We start from the raw sequence: 17542 nt of genomic DNA on the forward strand, positions 1-17542 counted from the left end.
AAAAAAAAAAAAAGAAGATAATCAGACAAACAATCGGCATAACCAGAATGATACAGCAGGCACATTTATGGCTTGCCATCCATACGCAGATGTCACTACCATAACAACCACTAGAAATAAAGACAAAAAAAACATCAAAACCATAATATTATTATCTTGCCTTGAAAGCACCCAGCAATTCATGCCCTTCCTCTCCTCCAGCTTCCTTCTCTTCAACCTTCTCTGCTCTTTCAAGAATCTCATCAATATCCATACTTTGAAGCCGTTTCTTACTATCTTCATCATTCTTGTCCTCCTTGAAAAGTTCCTCGGCTCCAAATCTTAAGATCGCTGATAGCTCATTCTACAAAGTAAAAATGGCAGAAATGTTAGACAATTTTTTATCAGAGAGATAGAATATAGATCTTAGAAAGCCAGGGGAGACGTCCAGTAAGAATGGGAGTCCCACACAACTTTCATCATCCAAATAATTAAGCCTTCCATGCAGTCAAATTCAAGTTTTTCAGTAAAGCAACTACAGTGGTGTTGTAACACCATTCTTACTTTATCAAAACCAATGCCTTTTTTGGCTTCTTTCTTCTCCAATCTACCCTCCGCATTTAATTTTTGGATCACCAGATGATCAAGAACCTATAAAGCACAGAAAAATTGAGATCACACAGAAACAAAATCCTAAAACGGAATATAAGTTTTATCAACAGATGTACACGTAGATTGAATACAAATCTAAGTGTCAGAATCATTCTTAACAACTTTTTATTAGTACCATTTTCTTCTTTGCTCGCTCCAAGATATCTTCCTCAACACTTCTGCTTGTAACAAATCTGTATATATTAACTACTTCCTGTTGTCCAATTCTGTGGGCTCTACTCATCGCCTACAACAAAGGAGAGAATGAGTTAATTTATAAAATAAAATCATTCAAGAAAGACAACGAAAAGCAGTCTCTAAACTCAACCTGTAAGTCATTTTGTGGGTTCCAGTCCGAATCAAAAATGATAACTGTATCTGCTGTTGCAAGGTTTATACCTAAGCCACCCGCTCGAGTCGAAAGAAGGAAGCAAAAATCATCACTACCAGGTGCATTGAAATGATCCATTGCCTGCTGCCGAAACTCGGCCTTTGTACTTCCATCAAGTCTCTGAAATTGGAATCCTCTATATGACAAGTAGTCAGCCAGAATATCGAGCATTCTTACCATCTGCAAAAGACCATCATAATCACTATATTTATCTGCATGAAAAGCTAATAAGGCATAAGCTCGATTAAGTTGTACTTGTACATAGAATAGGGTACAGCAAAACTGCAGTGAAAGACGCATGAATGATGGTTTAAAAAGAGAAATCAATAAAAAGAAGTTTCTTTGAAGCCAGATGACAAGGGAATCTTTAGAAAACTTCGCTGTAAGGAGGAGAAAAGGTGGCAGTACCCGCTGAAATCATGGCAAATCGAAAGAAAGACTATCTCTATAGAAGTGGATAGAAAATAAAGAGGTAAAAGGGCTTAGTTAGCTGAACCAAGACAAAACTCTTACTAATTTTCAACTCAACTCCCTACAGAATTGTGTCACTTCTTCTTGATTCAAAGTTTGCCCCTTGAGGTACCAAGAAGGTGCTTCTCAAATCTTCATTCTCAAGAATATCCTTGCTTCAGTGAAGCGCATTCACCACAAATTTAATATGACAAGTTTTGGAATAATCATTGGGTTGTTTTTTCCCTCTCATCTTTGATTTCCACTCTCCGTGAATAAATAGCCCTCCAAGGTCCTTTGAAATTCCTATAACGTTTGATGGGTCTTTTCTTTCAGATGAAACTTTTCTGAAGAGAAATTCAATATGACTCATCCCTATGGATATCATCTTTACGTTCTCTCCAAAACATAGTGAAGATCGTTGGCTTTGGATTTTTGATAACTTGGGTCATTATATTTTCAACGATCATTTTAATCTGTATAGCATAATATGCAAATCTGACCCAAGCAACCTCAACAGGCTCTCCTTCCATGCTGGTGCTCTATGCAAAAAGAAAATAGTGAGACTCAATTTCATCTTCTTTCCACTTCCTCTTTTGTTGGCAAAATTTAGGACAACAATTCTTCTCTCTTTGGGCAGTCCAAAGATCTCCTAGCTAACATCAATGCCCCATAACCTATGCTATAAGAGGCCATGATTTTCAAAAGAAGACGATGGTCCTAAGGTCTAATATTATAAGAATTTTTCCTTTTGGTGATCATTGTTCAAAATGAATAGAAGAACATTTGATGATGGCAAAACCTATGAAACAAGCAATGATTAGAATATCCAAGTTTTGAAAGGGATACTAAAGCTACAGGCAGCAGCACTCAATAAGATTGCGAAAATGCATGAAATTGGAAGTATATCAAAGTGTAAACTGTCTAATATTTTTACTTCCTATCGTTATACCTCCCTCATTGCAAATTGGGAAGGTCTTTTGTAAACACCATGGATACATCCCTTTTGTAAATTTCAATCAACAATGAAATTATCTCTTATTAAAAAAAAAAAAAAAAAAAAAAAAAAAAAAAAAAAAAAAAAAAAAANTGTTAGCATACTAGACTACACAACGGAAAACATCAACCAAATTTTCAGCTCCCATGGCTTGAAACAGACATATCTATAATAATGCTATGTGGACACAAATTTGACTGGCATTCAGAAATCTATAACCTGACCTGTGAAAAAATCAGAACCCGATGCTTTGTTTCATGCAATCTCATTAATAACTTATCAAGTATAACTAGCTTCCCGCTGCTCCAGATTATTCTATCCAGCTTGCTGCTATCATTTGAGTCAGAGTTCCCACCATAACCATGATCTGCACTTTCGAACAGAAAGGGGTGATTGCAGCATTTCTTCAACTCCACCACAATATTCAAAAGAGAAACCTAGAAAAAAAAATTATATAAATAATTTTCAGGTAATAAAAAATCCTGGAAGTCTAAACAGAGCAAATATAATACTTGAAATTAATGTTAATAACAACCGAGAGAAAACTTGAAGACAATTGATGCTAACAAAAACAGAATAAGCCATGCTGACAATGAACCCAATAAGCAATTGAAATAGATTGCTACCTGATTCCCACGAACTCCTTTGTTTAAGTCATGAAAGTTGCGCTCTAAAATCCACTTGTAATATCTAAAAACAGAAAAACAAGTATCAAACATTGTTTGTAAATCAATATCTATAATTGAAAATATTAGTTACAATTGTAACCCCAACTTTTTTTAATTTCATTACATTAATGAACTGATTTTCGGTTTCCTTTCGATATGTGTGTATTACTTACTGTTTCTGAAGCAGAGACATCTCTACCCTAAGAATACGCTCAATCTTAGGAGGCAAAGATTTCTCAACGTCCTTTATAACACGACGAAGAATGTGAGGCTTCAGTTCCGTGTGAAGATTAGCAAGCTACAATTAATCCAAATCACTAAGGATCAGACGGAAGTAACATCCTCAAAGTGAACCACGGTAGTCCTAGAATAGAATATTACCTCATTCTCATCGAACGAACTAAGGTTCTTGTAATTATAAATAAAATCATCCTTACTCTTGAACTTATCAGGATCAAGAAAGTGAAGCAGAGCCCTATGTGAGACAAAATGAATAGACAATCTTTCAATTGAACACGTACAGAAGAAACTGAATTTAATACTAATGAGCATTAGGAAAAAACCGCAGTAGTTCATTTTTTCAAATATTGCAAATTAACCAGCCGACTTTGATATCATACTACACAGGAAGTTAGCAGTTACATGAATACATGGTAAAACTGAATACTAAAAAAATCTATTCATATACTTGTTTCTTAAAAATCACAATGCAATACAAACAAGAATTTAATACTTAAGTTTATGAATGAGAAATAAGCAGAGAATATTCTTTTATAAGGTAGAATAAGAAATAATTTCTTTGTCAATTTGAAAAAGGCACGCACTATCGTTCATGAACCAAACCAAAGAGCAAATAAGTTCTTCCTCGTGATGTGAGAATATAGTCACTTGGACAAAAACTTATTGATGAATTAAGATTTGTCTAGAAATTACTAATTTGCATGGTAACATGTTATTTTCTGAAAAATCACCGCAGCAACATGGTAAAAACACATTAAAAACACTTTTGCACATTTCAAGACTTTTTGAGTTACAAACTTTACATTCTAAAATATCGTAGGTAAAAATGGTAAATAATGATCTCTAAGAAGCAAAACAAACAAATTGTATGTTTCTAATGAAACAGTGTTACAACGAAGGTTTGGAGAAAATTATAGCTAAATATACATCTTTTTAAATAACTCAATATAATAGAAGAAACAATATTTAAAATTAAATAAATAACTAAATATACCTCCCTCTCTTATATATGTTTTTATCCCTATTGAAAACTTTTAGAAATAATTAAAGAGTGAAAGGCCTTACACAAGTTTAAGAGCGCAAATGTCAGATATAGACAACATGTTAGAGCAACTAAAGGTATCCGAGATTCACAATCACATGCACGTGAATACAAAACATAAACGCACACACAAAACTCAAATAAACCATAGAAGGTTCAATATTCTATAAAAAGTTAAATAAAAGGTCCAATATAACACAAGAAACTATAAGGAACCATAACCAACCGATAGGAATATGAGTAATTAGATAGGGAGTTTGTTATGCATGCTGGTTATAAATAGAGGGGGTGGGGAATGACGAAGGTAGGAATTATTTTGGTGAATGAATTGGGGCTCGAGAGAGATCTCACCGTTCATATCTTTTATCCTATTCTATTTCTGTTTGGGGTCCTATCATATAACCATCAAGCATAAAACTCTCTATCTAATTACTCATATCCCCTTATAGCATCCGTACTTTCCTTCTAATGGTATTTCTATCACCCAACCAAAGCACATTTGAGGCCAAAAGATAGGAGAAAAAGATTAGCTGCACGACATTGAGGCAGCCTTCAATGCCAGAATCAACTTTGAAATTTAGGCATTGCATATAAAGACAAATAGGAAAAAAAAAAAAGGAACTGAACACAAAAATGATTAATATCCATATTGAGTAGTAGAAAATCAAACAATACCATAGCTCTTCCACACTGTTCTGTAACGGAGTACCAGTAATGAGCAATTTATTTTTTGTGCTAAATTCCTGAATACCCAGCAAGAATCGCACATCAGTAATACATTGAACAAGGGAGACAATAGAAAGTTGCAATAATTCATAACAGCATACCGAAAGGGTCGTATACAACTGTGCCTCACTATTCTTTAATCTATGAGCTTCATCAACCATCAAATAATTCCACTTAATCTTTGAAAGAACAGCACGGTCCTTCAGAACTACTTCATACGTAGTCAACAACGCATTAAACTTTATGGGTCTCCCGGTTCTTTTATTTTCAAATTCATGCTGCTGACAAACCTGCAACCAAATAATGCATGCAAGAATAGAAATTATCAAGAGAAAAAACAAAAACAAAAAAAAAAAAAAAGCTCAAACATAAGATAAATAAAAAATCTCAAGGATTGGTCAACTTAGGAAAAATCTTAGCACAGAACCTTCCATTAACTTGTTTTCAATTTTCTAAATAATACAATCATTTCAAGTAAATAACTATACAGTGGAGATAATTTCATCAATTTTAAATCAGCAATCAACCCAAAAGATTGGACATTTGTAGAAGACCCAACAAGTAGAAATCAATACTAATTGGAAAGAAAATAACATTACAGACGCTTTAATACAGGACCTTCTGCTCGGATACCATATTAAATCCAAAAGCTTAAACTTATAGGTTAGAGTAAATTTAATTATATCAATACTTCACCAACATCACCGTCTGAATAAAGTTACAGAAAGGATAACTTGCCTCTCTGCTTGCACGGGTACCAACATAGACAATAACATTCATATCAGGCAGCCACTTCCTAAATTCTTTGGCCCAGTTTGACAAGGTGGACAGTGGTACAACAACAAGAAATGGACCGTAAATTTGCTGAGCATGCTGTCAAAAATATATATATATATACATATTATATTAGTCCTCAGGTTAATCTATCAGAAATACTTATAAAACCACTGAAAAGTGTTATTTAATACTACCTGTAGAAAGCCAAGCATGGAAACAGACTGAACAGTTTTCCCAAGACCCATTTCATCAGCTAAAATTACATTGGTATCATTTCTCCAACTACCACCATGAAAAGATAGACCAATTACATAACTTTCAAAGCATTGTACTCAAAGAAGTTAAATGGTTCTGGAGAGCTTTCCGTGATGTATAGTCTGTCTTTTATACAACTGAACAGTCACCAACTTGCGTTTTTTCGACCATTCTATTAATATATTTAACTAAATTGGAACATTAAAAAAAACAGAAAAAAAGAAAGAACAGATCTGAGGTGAAATTAAATAATAATACCTATTAACGAGAAAATTCAAACCCTCAAGCTGATAATCTCGAAGCTTGCCTCCCTTCAACCATTCAGGCTGTTCATCAAGTTTCCTTAAACTCACTAGAAATCAGAAAAGCTATAATATTAAAGTATGTTGACTATACATAGACTATGCAAAGAAGACAAGAATTTATTATATGAAAAAGGTAAATAGAAGCCAACCAGAGACAGACCACTAGTGCCATTTCGAATATACACAATTAGCATCTAACCAACACTCCAAATCAATGTTTTGAAAGGCTATTGAGACTGATGCCCTGAGGCTCGCTCAAGGTGAAGCTCTTAACTTTTAACCTTGAGACTTATGCCTTCTTTGGACCATAAGAGGCTTATGCCTCTATGAAATACGTTGAGGCTTAAAGTGTTTACACCTTGTATAAAGGTTTGAGTCAAAACAATTTGAACTATTACTACTTACTGATGTTAAAGGTATCCTTTTAAAATTTTTGTTTGAGTGAAAATTGGCAGGGGCGATTTGTGAATACTTTTGTATAACTATTATGTTTAGCAATACTTGACGTGTTAATTTATAATTTGTATAATGTTTTTAATAAAATTATAGGCTTACAATTCATACCACCTCAACTTTTCAAGAGAAAACCTTGAGGCCGCCTTTAGCTTTTTAAAACATTTCTGCAACCTACGTAACTTTAAGCCATTAATATCCTTCTCCATTATCACTACAATTAATTAACTTTTACACGACAAGTATATCATTTCATGTGCATACGAAAGATGTAATCTACGTTCTTGCTCTACCTTACAGCTTTTTGTCTGTTGCACAAGTTTTTTTTTTTTAAAAAAAGCATTCAATCTGCTGTGTGTTATAATCAGACATGAGCAACAGAGGTGATGTACTTTCTTTTCTTAGTAAAAACCCGAACTTATTTAGTAAAAATCAAACGATTATATTTTTTTCAAAGCTCATTAAATTCATATGGAACTCCAAAGTAGCAATGTATGTTCCAGTGCTTAATGCTTTGGTTGGAGAAAAGGTGGGTGATATACCATTTATTTTTGCGGTTTCCAATGGAGCTTTTCATGCTCCGGTTTTTATATTTTGGTTGGTTAGGGGCTGAAGTCAAATCTCATTTTAAGGGGCCATTCCTGGGAGAAGTTACTGCAGTTAATTTGCATGAAGAGCTGAATTTATATATATATAGATAGATAGATAGATAGATAGATAAATATGGATAATGACAACTTTCATTGAAAAAAATGAAAGAATACAAGGGCGCACAAAAAACCAAGCCCTCAAGAGGAATCTCAATTACAGAAATGGGCTCCAACTATACAAAACAGTGCCAACAATATAATTACAGAGGATCTTCAAAATAGAAGCCCAAAAGGAAACATGAAATCTAACGAGGGACCATACATCACTAGAATCCCTCTAAGCATTGTGTTATTCCGCTCACTCCAAAAATCACACGAAATAGCCCACCCCCAACAAGCCATAAGAACCGACCATTTTCACGAAAAGGCGGATGGAGGAGGAACTCCCAAATCATATCACTAGTGTTCTTGTGCCAAGCTAGCAAAAATCCAAATGTCTAAAAGAAAAGATTCCAAACGGACCTCTCATACTCACATCTCCAGAAAATGTGATTTAGGTCCTCCTCCATCTTTCAACAAAGAATACAACAAAACAGGCCAACTAACGAGGGAATTTTTCTAGCAAGGCGATCCATAGTATTAACTTGACCATGTAAAATGTATCGTGCAAAGAACTTATCTTTCTTCAAAATCTTAATACTTCATAGAGCAGAAAAAACCGACTCATGCAAGGGAGAAGGGTTCAACAAACTACGAAAAAGGAGTTGCAAGAAAACCCCTCCTTAGGGTTGGGACTCCACACCCGAACATCCCTTCTTCCAAGCCTAAAAACGACCTCTCCAAGCAAGGCCAAAAGAGAGAACATTTGTTGCTTCCCTATCAATCAAAGAGCGACAAAACCCGAACGAAAAAAGAAACTGAGCTCCTCAACTAGACGAAAAAATCAAACACCACACGATTTTAAAGGAAAATGAATGATAGAGACGAGGGAACACAGAGCAAGAGATCTATTCCCCACCCACTAATCTTCCCAACAATACGTTTCCTTCCTCTCCCCCACTACACAATGAACCAAGTGAGAGAAAGAAGAGAGCTCAAAAGAGATATCCTTCCATAGATAAGTGCCTTTAACCCCAGCCAACAGCCACTGAAAAAGATGAGAACCAAACTTGCTTGCAATAATCTTGTGCCTGAGAGAGTTGAGACCAAGGGTGAAACGCAAAAGTCATTTGACCATTGCTCTGCTATGAGTCTTTACATTTCCAATTTCTAACACGCCGCACCCCCCCCCCCCCCCCNTCTATTTGATTGTAATTGCCTCTAGGTTATTGATTTTTTTTTTTTCTTTCTCTGATTTCACTCCCTGAAAGCTGATTGTTTATTTAACATTTAAAAATATTACAATAAAATAAGTACCTACAATTTAATTTCTAATCCTCCATAACTATGGCTTTGTAAGTCCTACAAATAAAATAAAATCTTGTTTCTTACCTAAATATGCGTATATAATGTATATATAATCCATTTGTCAAAAGTTGGTTAGAAGTAAGATTTCATGACATCAAGTTTCCACGGACCTTTGGTCTTTTTACGCTGAAGATCGACTGATTTCCCTTGCACAGATATTGCAGCTTCACGAGCCTGCTCGAATTATGGAAACAGGAAAAAAAATGTACCAACAAGCTTCAATTATACAAACATGATTGAAAAAATTGAGAACAACGATTGAACAAACTAATACAAAGATGTCTATCTTAAATTTGTCTCTCTTTTTAATTAAGAAACCAATGAATAAATGAAAGAATAAATTAAGGCAATACAAAACAAAAACACCCGTACAAAAGGAGCCAAAAAGAAGGAAAAAAAGGCTAACAAACTATAAAAGTACCAAAAACAAAACAAAAACAAAAAATGAAGGATGGGGGGCTCCATTTTAGACGGATGAGAGAGAGAGAGATAAAGGATACTCAAATTTTTTTAAAATAATTTATCACAAAGCCAGTCACGGCTGATTTGAATAAGTACATATCAATCCCAATTCCTAAGATCCATAGCAATTGCTTAAAGCTTGAAGAATGAACAGGTCCCAAACAAATTACGACACTATTTTCTTTTTTTCCTATCATTTTATGCATGTTGGTATATGGCTTTGGCTAATAACCTCAAAATAATTAATATTTACGGCAAAGGCAAAAATTGATAACAACGATTGATTCTCCTTTTTGTAAATTGGTGTTACCTAAACCTTCCAAGGCATAAAGTACCGCAAAAACGTTTTTTTGTTTAAAATATCATCTTTTATTATTTCTCTTTTGTGTGTGCGCATGTGTATATTAACAAGAAACATTTTTCCCCAAACTATTTGTCATTTTAAAATCATTAAAAGATAAAAGTGCTTGAAAACGATTAGGAAACGGCATGCATTCTTTTACATGATTGTAGTTGCAGTGTTTGGTGAAATTCATATAAAGGGGTTTCTATCCTCTTTTTTCATTAAATTTTGGGGTCACAACCGTTTTGGGCAAGACCCACTGGTACCTTCACCATTCTTAATGAAACTATTTAATTCCAATTAGAAAATCACATGAAATCAACAATCTATAACATGAGACGTCAGTAAATAAGTACAATACAAATGACAAAAATAATATTTTTAAATCAACAATAAGAAAGCAAAAGGCAAATAGCCAAATACCTTGTACTCGTCAATAGCTTCTTGCGCAAATGAAATATCTACATCCTTTTCCCTAAGATCAAATTTTACAAACAATAATAAGCAGACAAGGACTTGCAATAAGTAGAGGTGGAATTAATACATGGGAAAAAAGACATCTAACTTCACATGATTAGGATATGATATCGTATAGCATTTCCTTTTTTTATGAGAAATTTCTGAGCTCATTCATAAATTATAGAATGGGAGAAAGACACTTTATATATACACTCATTCAGAAATTTCACTAAAAAATATTGATTCTAGTTACCAAGTTGCTTCGGCATAAGACAGTCCTTGCCACTTCACCAAATACTCTGGTTCTACATCACCTGAACCATCTTTGCTAATACGGTCAGCAATAATTCTCTCCACCTATTAATCCACATTTAAATCTGATTACTAAAAGTTTTAAGCAAAAACCTAAAAATAATAATGGATAAAGTTCAACAAAGTAACCTGACTATTTTGCTTGATGAGATCCAAATCCATTTCCTTACTGACATCATAGACCTCGATCTACAGACATATCCAGTAAATAATGAATGAGATAGTTTATCAAAAGTTGTAGTGAACTACTTGGTGAAAAAGAATTGTTTTACATAGAAGCACATCATCAAGGTATTAATTCTTCACCTTGAATCAACAATTCATCATTAAAGTTTTCTCGCTTATAGAAAATTTTGTTTTACCATATTTTGATACAGAAAAATTATTGTAAATTCCCTAAAAGAGACTAATCAGATATAATAGACAGAATAGATAGATAAAATAAAATAAGGAGGAAGTGCCTAAGTGACTGAGTGAAAGAAAGTTTCCAATAATACCAAAATGAACATAAACAATCCATCAATGCACACTACAAAAACAATGTGAAAACCAATTTTAAGAATTATGATACTGCTCTTGGACGATCAATGAAATAGTTTCTTGTCCAAAAAGATTGTGATACCAATCATTCGTGTGAATCAAGCATACATTGAAATATTACAATAATAGGGTTGATTAATTAGCTTTTAAAATGTACTATCATAACAAAATAAACACAGAAATAGTGTCCTAATTGAAAGATTTTCCTGCAGACAACTTAGAAGCCAGCTCGTGACTTATAAATCCTTCTATCACGGCTGCAATTGGGCAGGTATGCTTGTGTTCAAGGATTATCACACATGTTACTTTCAAATGCTTCTATTGATAGCACTTCGTGAATATTCAGAGTACTCTTATGTCAGTGACAATTTGCACTAATCAATTTTAGTACAGTATCAAGCAAAAATTACCTCCTCACGGGAGACACTCTTCCTGTACCTTATTTCCTCCATGACCTTTTTAGTGTAGTTTAAAACCTTCTTAAAACCACTAAGCTGCAAGAAAAATGTGTTCAATGCCAGAGGAAAGAATAAAAAGTTAGCTAAAGACAAAGACTCATCATACTTAAACAGATAACATTCTTTAGATGAGACAATACAAAACAAAAAAGAAAAGACATTCAGAAGCATACATATTGTAGTTCAGAGAATGGTTTCCATTGACAGTGTAAATGCGACTGGCCTTTCCATTTTATAAAAAATTCCACCTCATTCCAATCCGGTTCAGAATCAAATGAATGACTAGACAGAACAGGATTTATTGATCTGTTATTTCTTATAGCAACCTCAGCAATGCCCTTCGGCTGGTGCCAGAGAACTTTTTCAATTGCATCACCATCTTCCTCTTCAACTTCCTCCTAAAAGCACATATAACAAAGATATTGAAAGTGAATTAGCGATCAAACTAATACACCAAATAACAAAGAAGTATGATTCTTTATTTTAAAACAAGAAACATCTTTTCAAAGATCGTATGAAATCTGCCTCTTTTATTGTTGTTCAGATATAAGATAAATATGCAAGATAAGAGTCTTTAAATAGGCCTCAAAGCAACCTATACAACCAGTTAAACGAACATACAACTGGTTGAACCAGTACCCAAAACAAAAGATAACTAAGGGGTAACAACAAATGAACTACAGATAAATGGGACCGTGGGTAACGATGAGAATACATCACAAACACAAAGAATCAAAATATTAACATCAAAAAATTAACATCAACAATCACAAGCTACACAAAAGTAGTACAATTCATTGCAATCCAGCGTAGGAATGTTGCAAGTCTAAGACTGTTGTTTTTCTTATTTATTTTCAGAGAATTACATGAGATTATACAAATATCCTTTGACACTCCCCTCAAGCTGAGTAATAGATATCATTCATTCTCAGCTTGGATACTAGTTCATGAATTACACAAATATCTCCTAACTTAAGGCTAATCCTTCAACAAGGAACAGCCCATAATAGTACGATACTTGTTATATTTTTTTGAAGAAATAGAAACATTGTATCAAAAAGACCGGAAAAGATACAGAAAAAAAAATCTTATTCCAGAACCATATACATGGTAAACAAAACATTATTTTAGAAGCAACAAGAATAACCAGCTAGCCTCTATATAATTTGAAAAATGCAGGCACACCTTTTGGGACTTTTTCTTTTTGCCCTCGTCAAATTCTTCACTTTCTTCACTTTCAACATATGAAACTTTTCGAACTGACCTACTAGAAGTTCTGACCTCACTTCTTCGTCCAGAGGCACCTGTTGTTACAGAATAACGACCACTATCCTTGCGAGGGTGAGTGCCAGTTTTCCCTAAACTTTTAAAACCCTCAACACTATCACTGGCTGAATCCTCCATTGAGGATTCATCCTCTTCATATGAGGATTTTCCTTTTCTTTGTCGAATAGATGGTTGGTACAATTTACGTTCACTAGTAGATCTTACATTGCGTCCTCCTTGACCCCATTGCTTTCCCCTGCCTTTCTTTCCATAATTAGGTCTGTCATCATCAGAAATTTCCAAATCATCATCTTCCTCATAATCTTCACCATCCCAGTCTTTATCCTGCTATCAATATAACACAAAATTAGTGTCCAATGTGCAGAAAGAGATAAAGTCAGGGTCATAATTAGGAAGTACAAGAACCACCAGTAACAGCATAGCGAAAAAATTGGAGAAAACGGACTACATTTCTAGAAATCTACACACACACGCACACATATACAACCATAATGAGGAAGAAGGAAAAAAAATCCCTTTCAGAGAATAGCAAGTTGTAGTGAGACCTCTAATGTAAATATTGTCAAGGAAATGAAGAAAAAAGAAACCAAGAAATAAATTCCATCAAGAAGTATCAATGATGGGGTGAGCAACGGAATACTGATTAATAAAGAAAAGAAAAAGGAAAACGGTCAAGACATTGTTTACATAGCAGAAATCCTAAATAGAAAATTGATGGCGGCAGAATCACTTAGAGATTAGCTTAAATTTTTTATTTTTACTTCAAGATTACATGGCTTCATACTTAACACAACTCAACTCCATGAAGATGAGTTTGATTTATACATGAGCAGTTTTTTTCACATTTTCTTTGCGGTGCCTCGTGTACATTATACATTTATTCAATTTAATACAAACAACATAAAGAGAAAGTGAAAGAAAAGAAGAAACATAAATATATGCAAATGTGGTTAATGGAAGGAAGAAAAAAGTTTTTCTTTTTTTACCACATCATGAAATTTAGCACACAAAAAGTTGTTGAACAATACATTAATGTATGCAAATACCTAACCTTTTTCACTGAACGGCCACTTCCGATGCCATAATCAGGTTTGAAGTCCACATCATCAGGGTCATCTTCTGCAAACACCACAGCAATAACATTTAGCTAATATGATGAAGTCAAATATTGATAGATAAGAGAGTAGACGAAGTGTAACCAAATGTCAACCAATTAAAATTAAAGAAGCATGGTCAACAGTTCAAAAATAATCCTACAGGAAAAGATACCTTCTTCCTCGTCCTCTTCATAATCAGCGTCATCATTATGATTTTCGTCATCTCCATAATCATCATCTTCATCATTCACAACTCTGGAATTTCTTCGCATGTGATTGCTGCTGGCATTAACAGACTGCGACTGTGACCTATTCGACTTCACTGAGTTATGAAACCCTCGGTATGGCATGGAATCACTCTGCTCATCTCCATCATCCTGATCGTAATATTCATCTGATAGCATTCCATTTTCAGCGGGGACATCAGTATACCTTCTTTGACCTTTAACCTCTTTTGGTTGGCCATCATCATCAAATTCTGAACCTCCATCCTTTTCATTGGATATATGATAATCTGATCCTTCTCCAATTCTATTGTCAGACTCACTCTTAGACTCCTGTGCAGAATCAGAACCTCCAGGAATCATAGGTTGGCAGTCCTTCCAAAATGTTGAACCCCACCTTCTACCCCCTACCGCTCTTCCAGAATTTTGTAAGTTTGACACTCTCATAGTAATACAATCATCTGCAGCAGTCTCATTTTGCAACCTACTGGAATCATCTACTTGACCTCCATTGTGATAGGGTTCGTCTATGTTCATATTAAATTCTTTTTCTGAACTCATGTCTTCCTCGGCATTTCCTGCAGAGGTGTGAGTTCTATCGTCAACTAGTCCATGGCCTTTATCTTCCAAGACACCACGAGAAACTGGTTCATTTGAATGATTCCTAAAAAGGGCCATTCTTCTACATGGAATAAAACACCTCAACTTAGTGCTGGTGAAAAAGAAGCTTTGTATCCTGAAATAAGAACATGTTCAAACAAGATGGCAAGGATAAACATCATACTATCTCATCTCAATCAAATTGGAAAGTAATATACGAGAAAAATTAAGCTTTTCCATAGAAAAGGACAAGTATTAAAAAACATAAAAATATCCCGTATCAGGAAGACAGAAAACTAGGGGTGGTGAATGAGAAATGCAACAATACAGAAAGCGGGAACAAGAATCTCAAGAAAATGTCCAAGAAAGAAACTAGTATAAGACAAGCTTGGTAGGCACCGTCCTGCACACTTTATTGTAGATTCCTTGTTAAAACTCTCAAAATACATTGGATGACTTGACTTACCTCATACATTCAACAAACCAGCTTGTAGTTTCTTTTGTTCACTAGCCTTTCGAGCAGAAAACAGTTATAGGTGAACCACATCAATTATTTCAAACAAAAGATGAACTAAGCAAATGTATAGAATTGAACCGCACAGGTTAGTACGAATCAGCTCCTATTTGAAGTTACTTCTTTTATGCAAAATCCAAGCTGAAGGTGCAGCATGCGACGAAGCCCGAGTGAGTGTACAGACGTGACTCGAGACTAAGCAATTCGTTCATCAATCAGAAAGAAAATTCCTTCATCGAATTCTAAGCACGAGGATATCGGTAGGGGAGACAAATTCAAATAAAGCAGAAAGCTAATGCTAAAGATATATTCCACACTGCAATATTCAGATCAACAAGCTAATGCCGAAAAACATTTTGAAAGCTAAAACCCCTCGAACCCCTCCCAGAAAAAACCCTAGCATTCAAACAAACTCCCAATCCACAATCAGAATCCTTAAGAAAAAGGCTTCGAAATTACGGCGGAATGAACGATCGGGAGGCAGAGGGAAATAGATGATTGAACACAGAAGTCCCTCACCTTCAGAAAGCAAGCACGACAGAGAATGAAGTTCAACTTATCAAGATGGAAATAACGCGCATGCTAAGAGTTATCCTATTCCTATCGTCGGCGCCAATTGTGAGTCGCGGGAACTGAATTGGCGGCAAAGCGAAAATCTGCTCGGGTTGCCGGGTTTGGAAGAAAAAAAACAAGGAATTTCAAATGGTCGTCGAGACGGCGGCGGCGGCGGCGGCGGCGGCAAAGATGCGCCAGGTGGCAACGTTAACAACAGATTCAGGAGGAAGAAGACGATGAAGAGTGTGAATTTCTATTCCGTTTAACCTTCCTCTCGTTTTCTTTTTTCTTTTTATTTTATTTTATTTTTTTCTTTCCCTTCCTTTGTGGTTGATTTAACGAGGATTGTTCCCAAGAGAGATAGGTGTTTGTGAAAAGGGTTGAATTAGAAATTCGGAGATAATTGAGGAGGTGTCATGGGATGGCCTTCAGATGTCTCTCTCTTTTTTTTTTTTTTTNGTTTAATAGATATTTCTTCATTTCCATTTTCTTGTCATTGTTTTCTTCGACAACCAATTATTTCCAAACTAATAGAAAAATAAAATTAAAAAATTATCTCTAAATTTGTATTGTTACGTCATATTTCCCCTAAATTTTTTATTTAATGTATTTGACTCATTTTGATTAGAAACGCATTGGAACAATTTTACGAGCTAATTTTAATAATATTAAGTTTAAATTTCATTAATACTTGTCTAAACTCGTGTCGAAATAAACTTACATTAATCAACATAAACACCATCATTTGAGTCGAAATAAGAGGTTGTTGCCCAGGAAAGCATTTAAAAGGGAGAAATAAATGAACTAGGGGCATTTCGGGCCACCGCGCTTGGTCTTCCAATTGTTATAGCAAGGGCACATCTGCTTATTCCCATAGGTGCCGGGAGGAACGCACAAGCACTTCGCACAGCACTTTCTGCAGAATACCATACACGGCTTCTTGAACGACGTTGCCGAGCACCGCACCGTGCACCGCCCCCCGCATTCTGAAACGCCGCCGCAGAAGGCCAAAACAAAAAAAATGTAGAGAGCTTAAGATTATAGTTCCGACTGGACCATTGAAAGGGGAACAGAAAATACCTTCCGGACGGAGGCTGCCCTGGGTGCCGCCATACATCTTTGACGACGCTACTGCTGTTTCAATGCTAACGGCGGCCTGCGGGACAGGGAAAATTCGCCCATTATTTCTCGCCGCTTCATCGGCCGGTCCACTTTTTATCAACACATCTCGATTATTTAATTGTGAACCGCCAAAGTTACCGCCACGTCACCGCCACGTTTATTATTACAATTATTTATTTTTTATTTAAACTTACCTAAAAGATGATTTTATTTTGTTTAAAAAGATTTATTAATTAACATTTTGTTTGAATATTCAAAATGTTTCATTTTTTATTGAGAAATTCATTAAGAATTAAAAATAAATAAAAAAAGGATAAAATTTTGTATTTACCTGAATGTGTGTGGATGAAAGAAGCATGAGGGCAGAGCAGAGGAGGAGGAAGGTGGAAAGGGTAGCCATGGGTTTAGTGCAATGCTTTGGCCTTTGAAGAGGGTTTTTCTTTTTGTGTTGTGCAAATGTTGAACAACCTGGTTCTATTTATACCCGAATTTTTAAAAATCTAATACTTTGGTTTTCGTTTTCGTTTATTTATTTTCAAAGCTGGAATCTCCACTATTATCCAAGTGGAATTCACACT

The 17542-nt window shown here is 35.0% G+C and overlaps 2 protein-coding genes across 4 annotated transcripts in view; both read right to left on the reverse strand.

Moving 5' to 3' along the window:
• Positions 1-16206, reverse strand: part of LOC111776781 (protein CHROMATIN REMODELING 5-like) — a 21510-nt gene extending 5304 nt beyond the window's left edge. Inside the window, exons 1-23 of one of the 2 annotated variants that reach the window (XM_023656143.1) lie at positions 15807-16206; positions 14122-14855; positions 13904-13971; positions 12751-13176; positions 11739-11963; positions 11518-11601; positions 10697-10756; positions 10509-10612; positions 10220-10271; positions 9102-9165; positions 6435-6528; positions 6116-6203; positions 5883-6017; positions 5246-5434; positions 5094-5161; positions 3518-3611; positions 3310-3434; positions 3095-3158; positions 2693-2905; positions 959-1201; positions 767-877; positions 544-630; positions 161-343 (exon numbers count right to left, since the gene is read on the reverse strand). In XM_023656143.1, the coding sequence (XP_023511911.1) occupies positions 161-343; positions 544-630; positions 767-877; positions 959-1201; positions 2693-2905; positions 3095-3158; positions 3310-3434; positions 3518-3611; positions 5094-5161; positions 5246-5434; positions 5883-6017; positions 6116-6203; positions 6435-6528; positions 9102-9165; positions 10220-10271; positions 10509-10612; positions 10697-10756; positions 11518-11601; positions 11739-11963; positions 12751-13176; positions 13904-13971; positions 14122-14851 (3507 nt within the window). In that variant the 5' untranslated portion in view covers positions 14852-14855; positions 15807-16206. Of the gene's footprint in view, positions 1-160; positions 344-543; positions 631-766; positions 878-958; positions 1202-2692; positions 2906-3094; positions 3159-3309; positions 3435-3517; positions 3612-5093; positions 5162-5245; positions 5435-5882; positions 6018-6115; positions 6204-6434; positions 6529-9101; positions 9166-10219; positions 10272-10508; positions 10613-10696; positions 10757-11517; positions 11602-11738; positions 11964-12750; positions 13177-13903; positions 13972-14121; positions 14910-15806 lie in introns of both variants that reach the window. The other variant, XM_023656142.1, reaches the window with a different exon arrangement.
• Positions 1-17427, reverse strand: part of LOC111776783 (protein GAST1-like) — a 20463-nt gene extending 3036 nt beyond the window's left edge. Inside the window, exons 1-4 of one of the 2 annotated variants that reach the window (XM_023656145.1) lie at positions 17296-17427; positions 16923-16998; positions 16644-16828; positions 3390-3396 (exon numbers count right to left, since the gene is read on the reverse strand). In XM_023656145.1, coding sequence (XP_023511913.1) covers positions 16647-16828; positions 16923-16998; positions 17296-17364 — 327 coding nt within the window. In that variant the 5' untranslated portion in view covers positions 17365-17427 and the 3' untranslated portion in view covers positions 3390-3396; positions 16644-16646. Of the gene's footprint in view, positions 1-3389; positions 3397-16496; positions 16829-16922; positions 16999-17295 lie in introns of those variants that run through there. The other variant, XM_023656144.1, reaches the window with a different exon arrangement.
• Positions 17428-17542: the final 115 nt, after the last annotated feature.

Source organism: Cucurbita pepo, chromosome LG16, assembly GCF_002806865.2.
Source record: "Cucurbita pepo subsp. pepo cultivar mu-cu-16 chromosome LG16, ASM280686v2, whole genome shotgun sequence".
Lineage (NCBI taxonomy): Eukaryota > Viridiplantae > Streptophyta > Magnoliopsida > Cucurbitales > Cucurbitaceae > Cucurbita > Cucurbita pepo.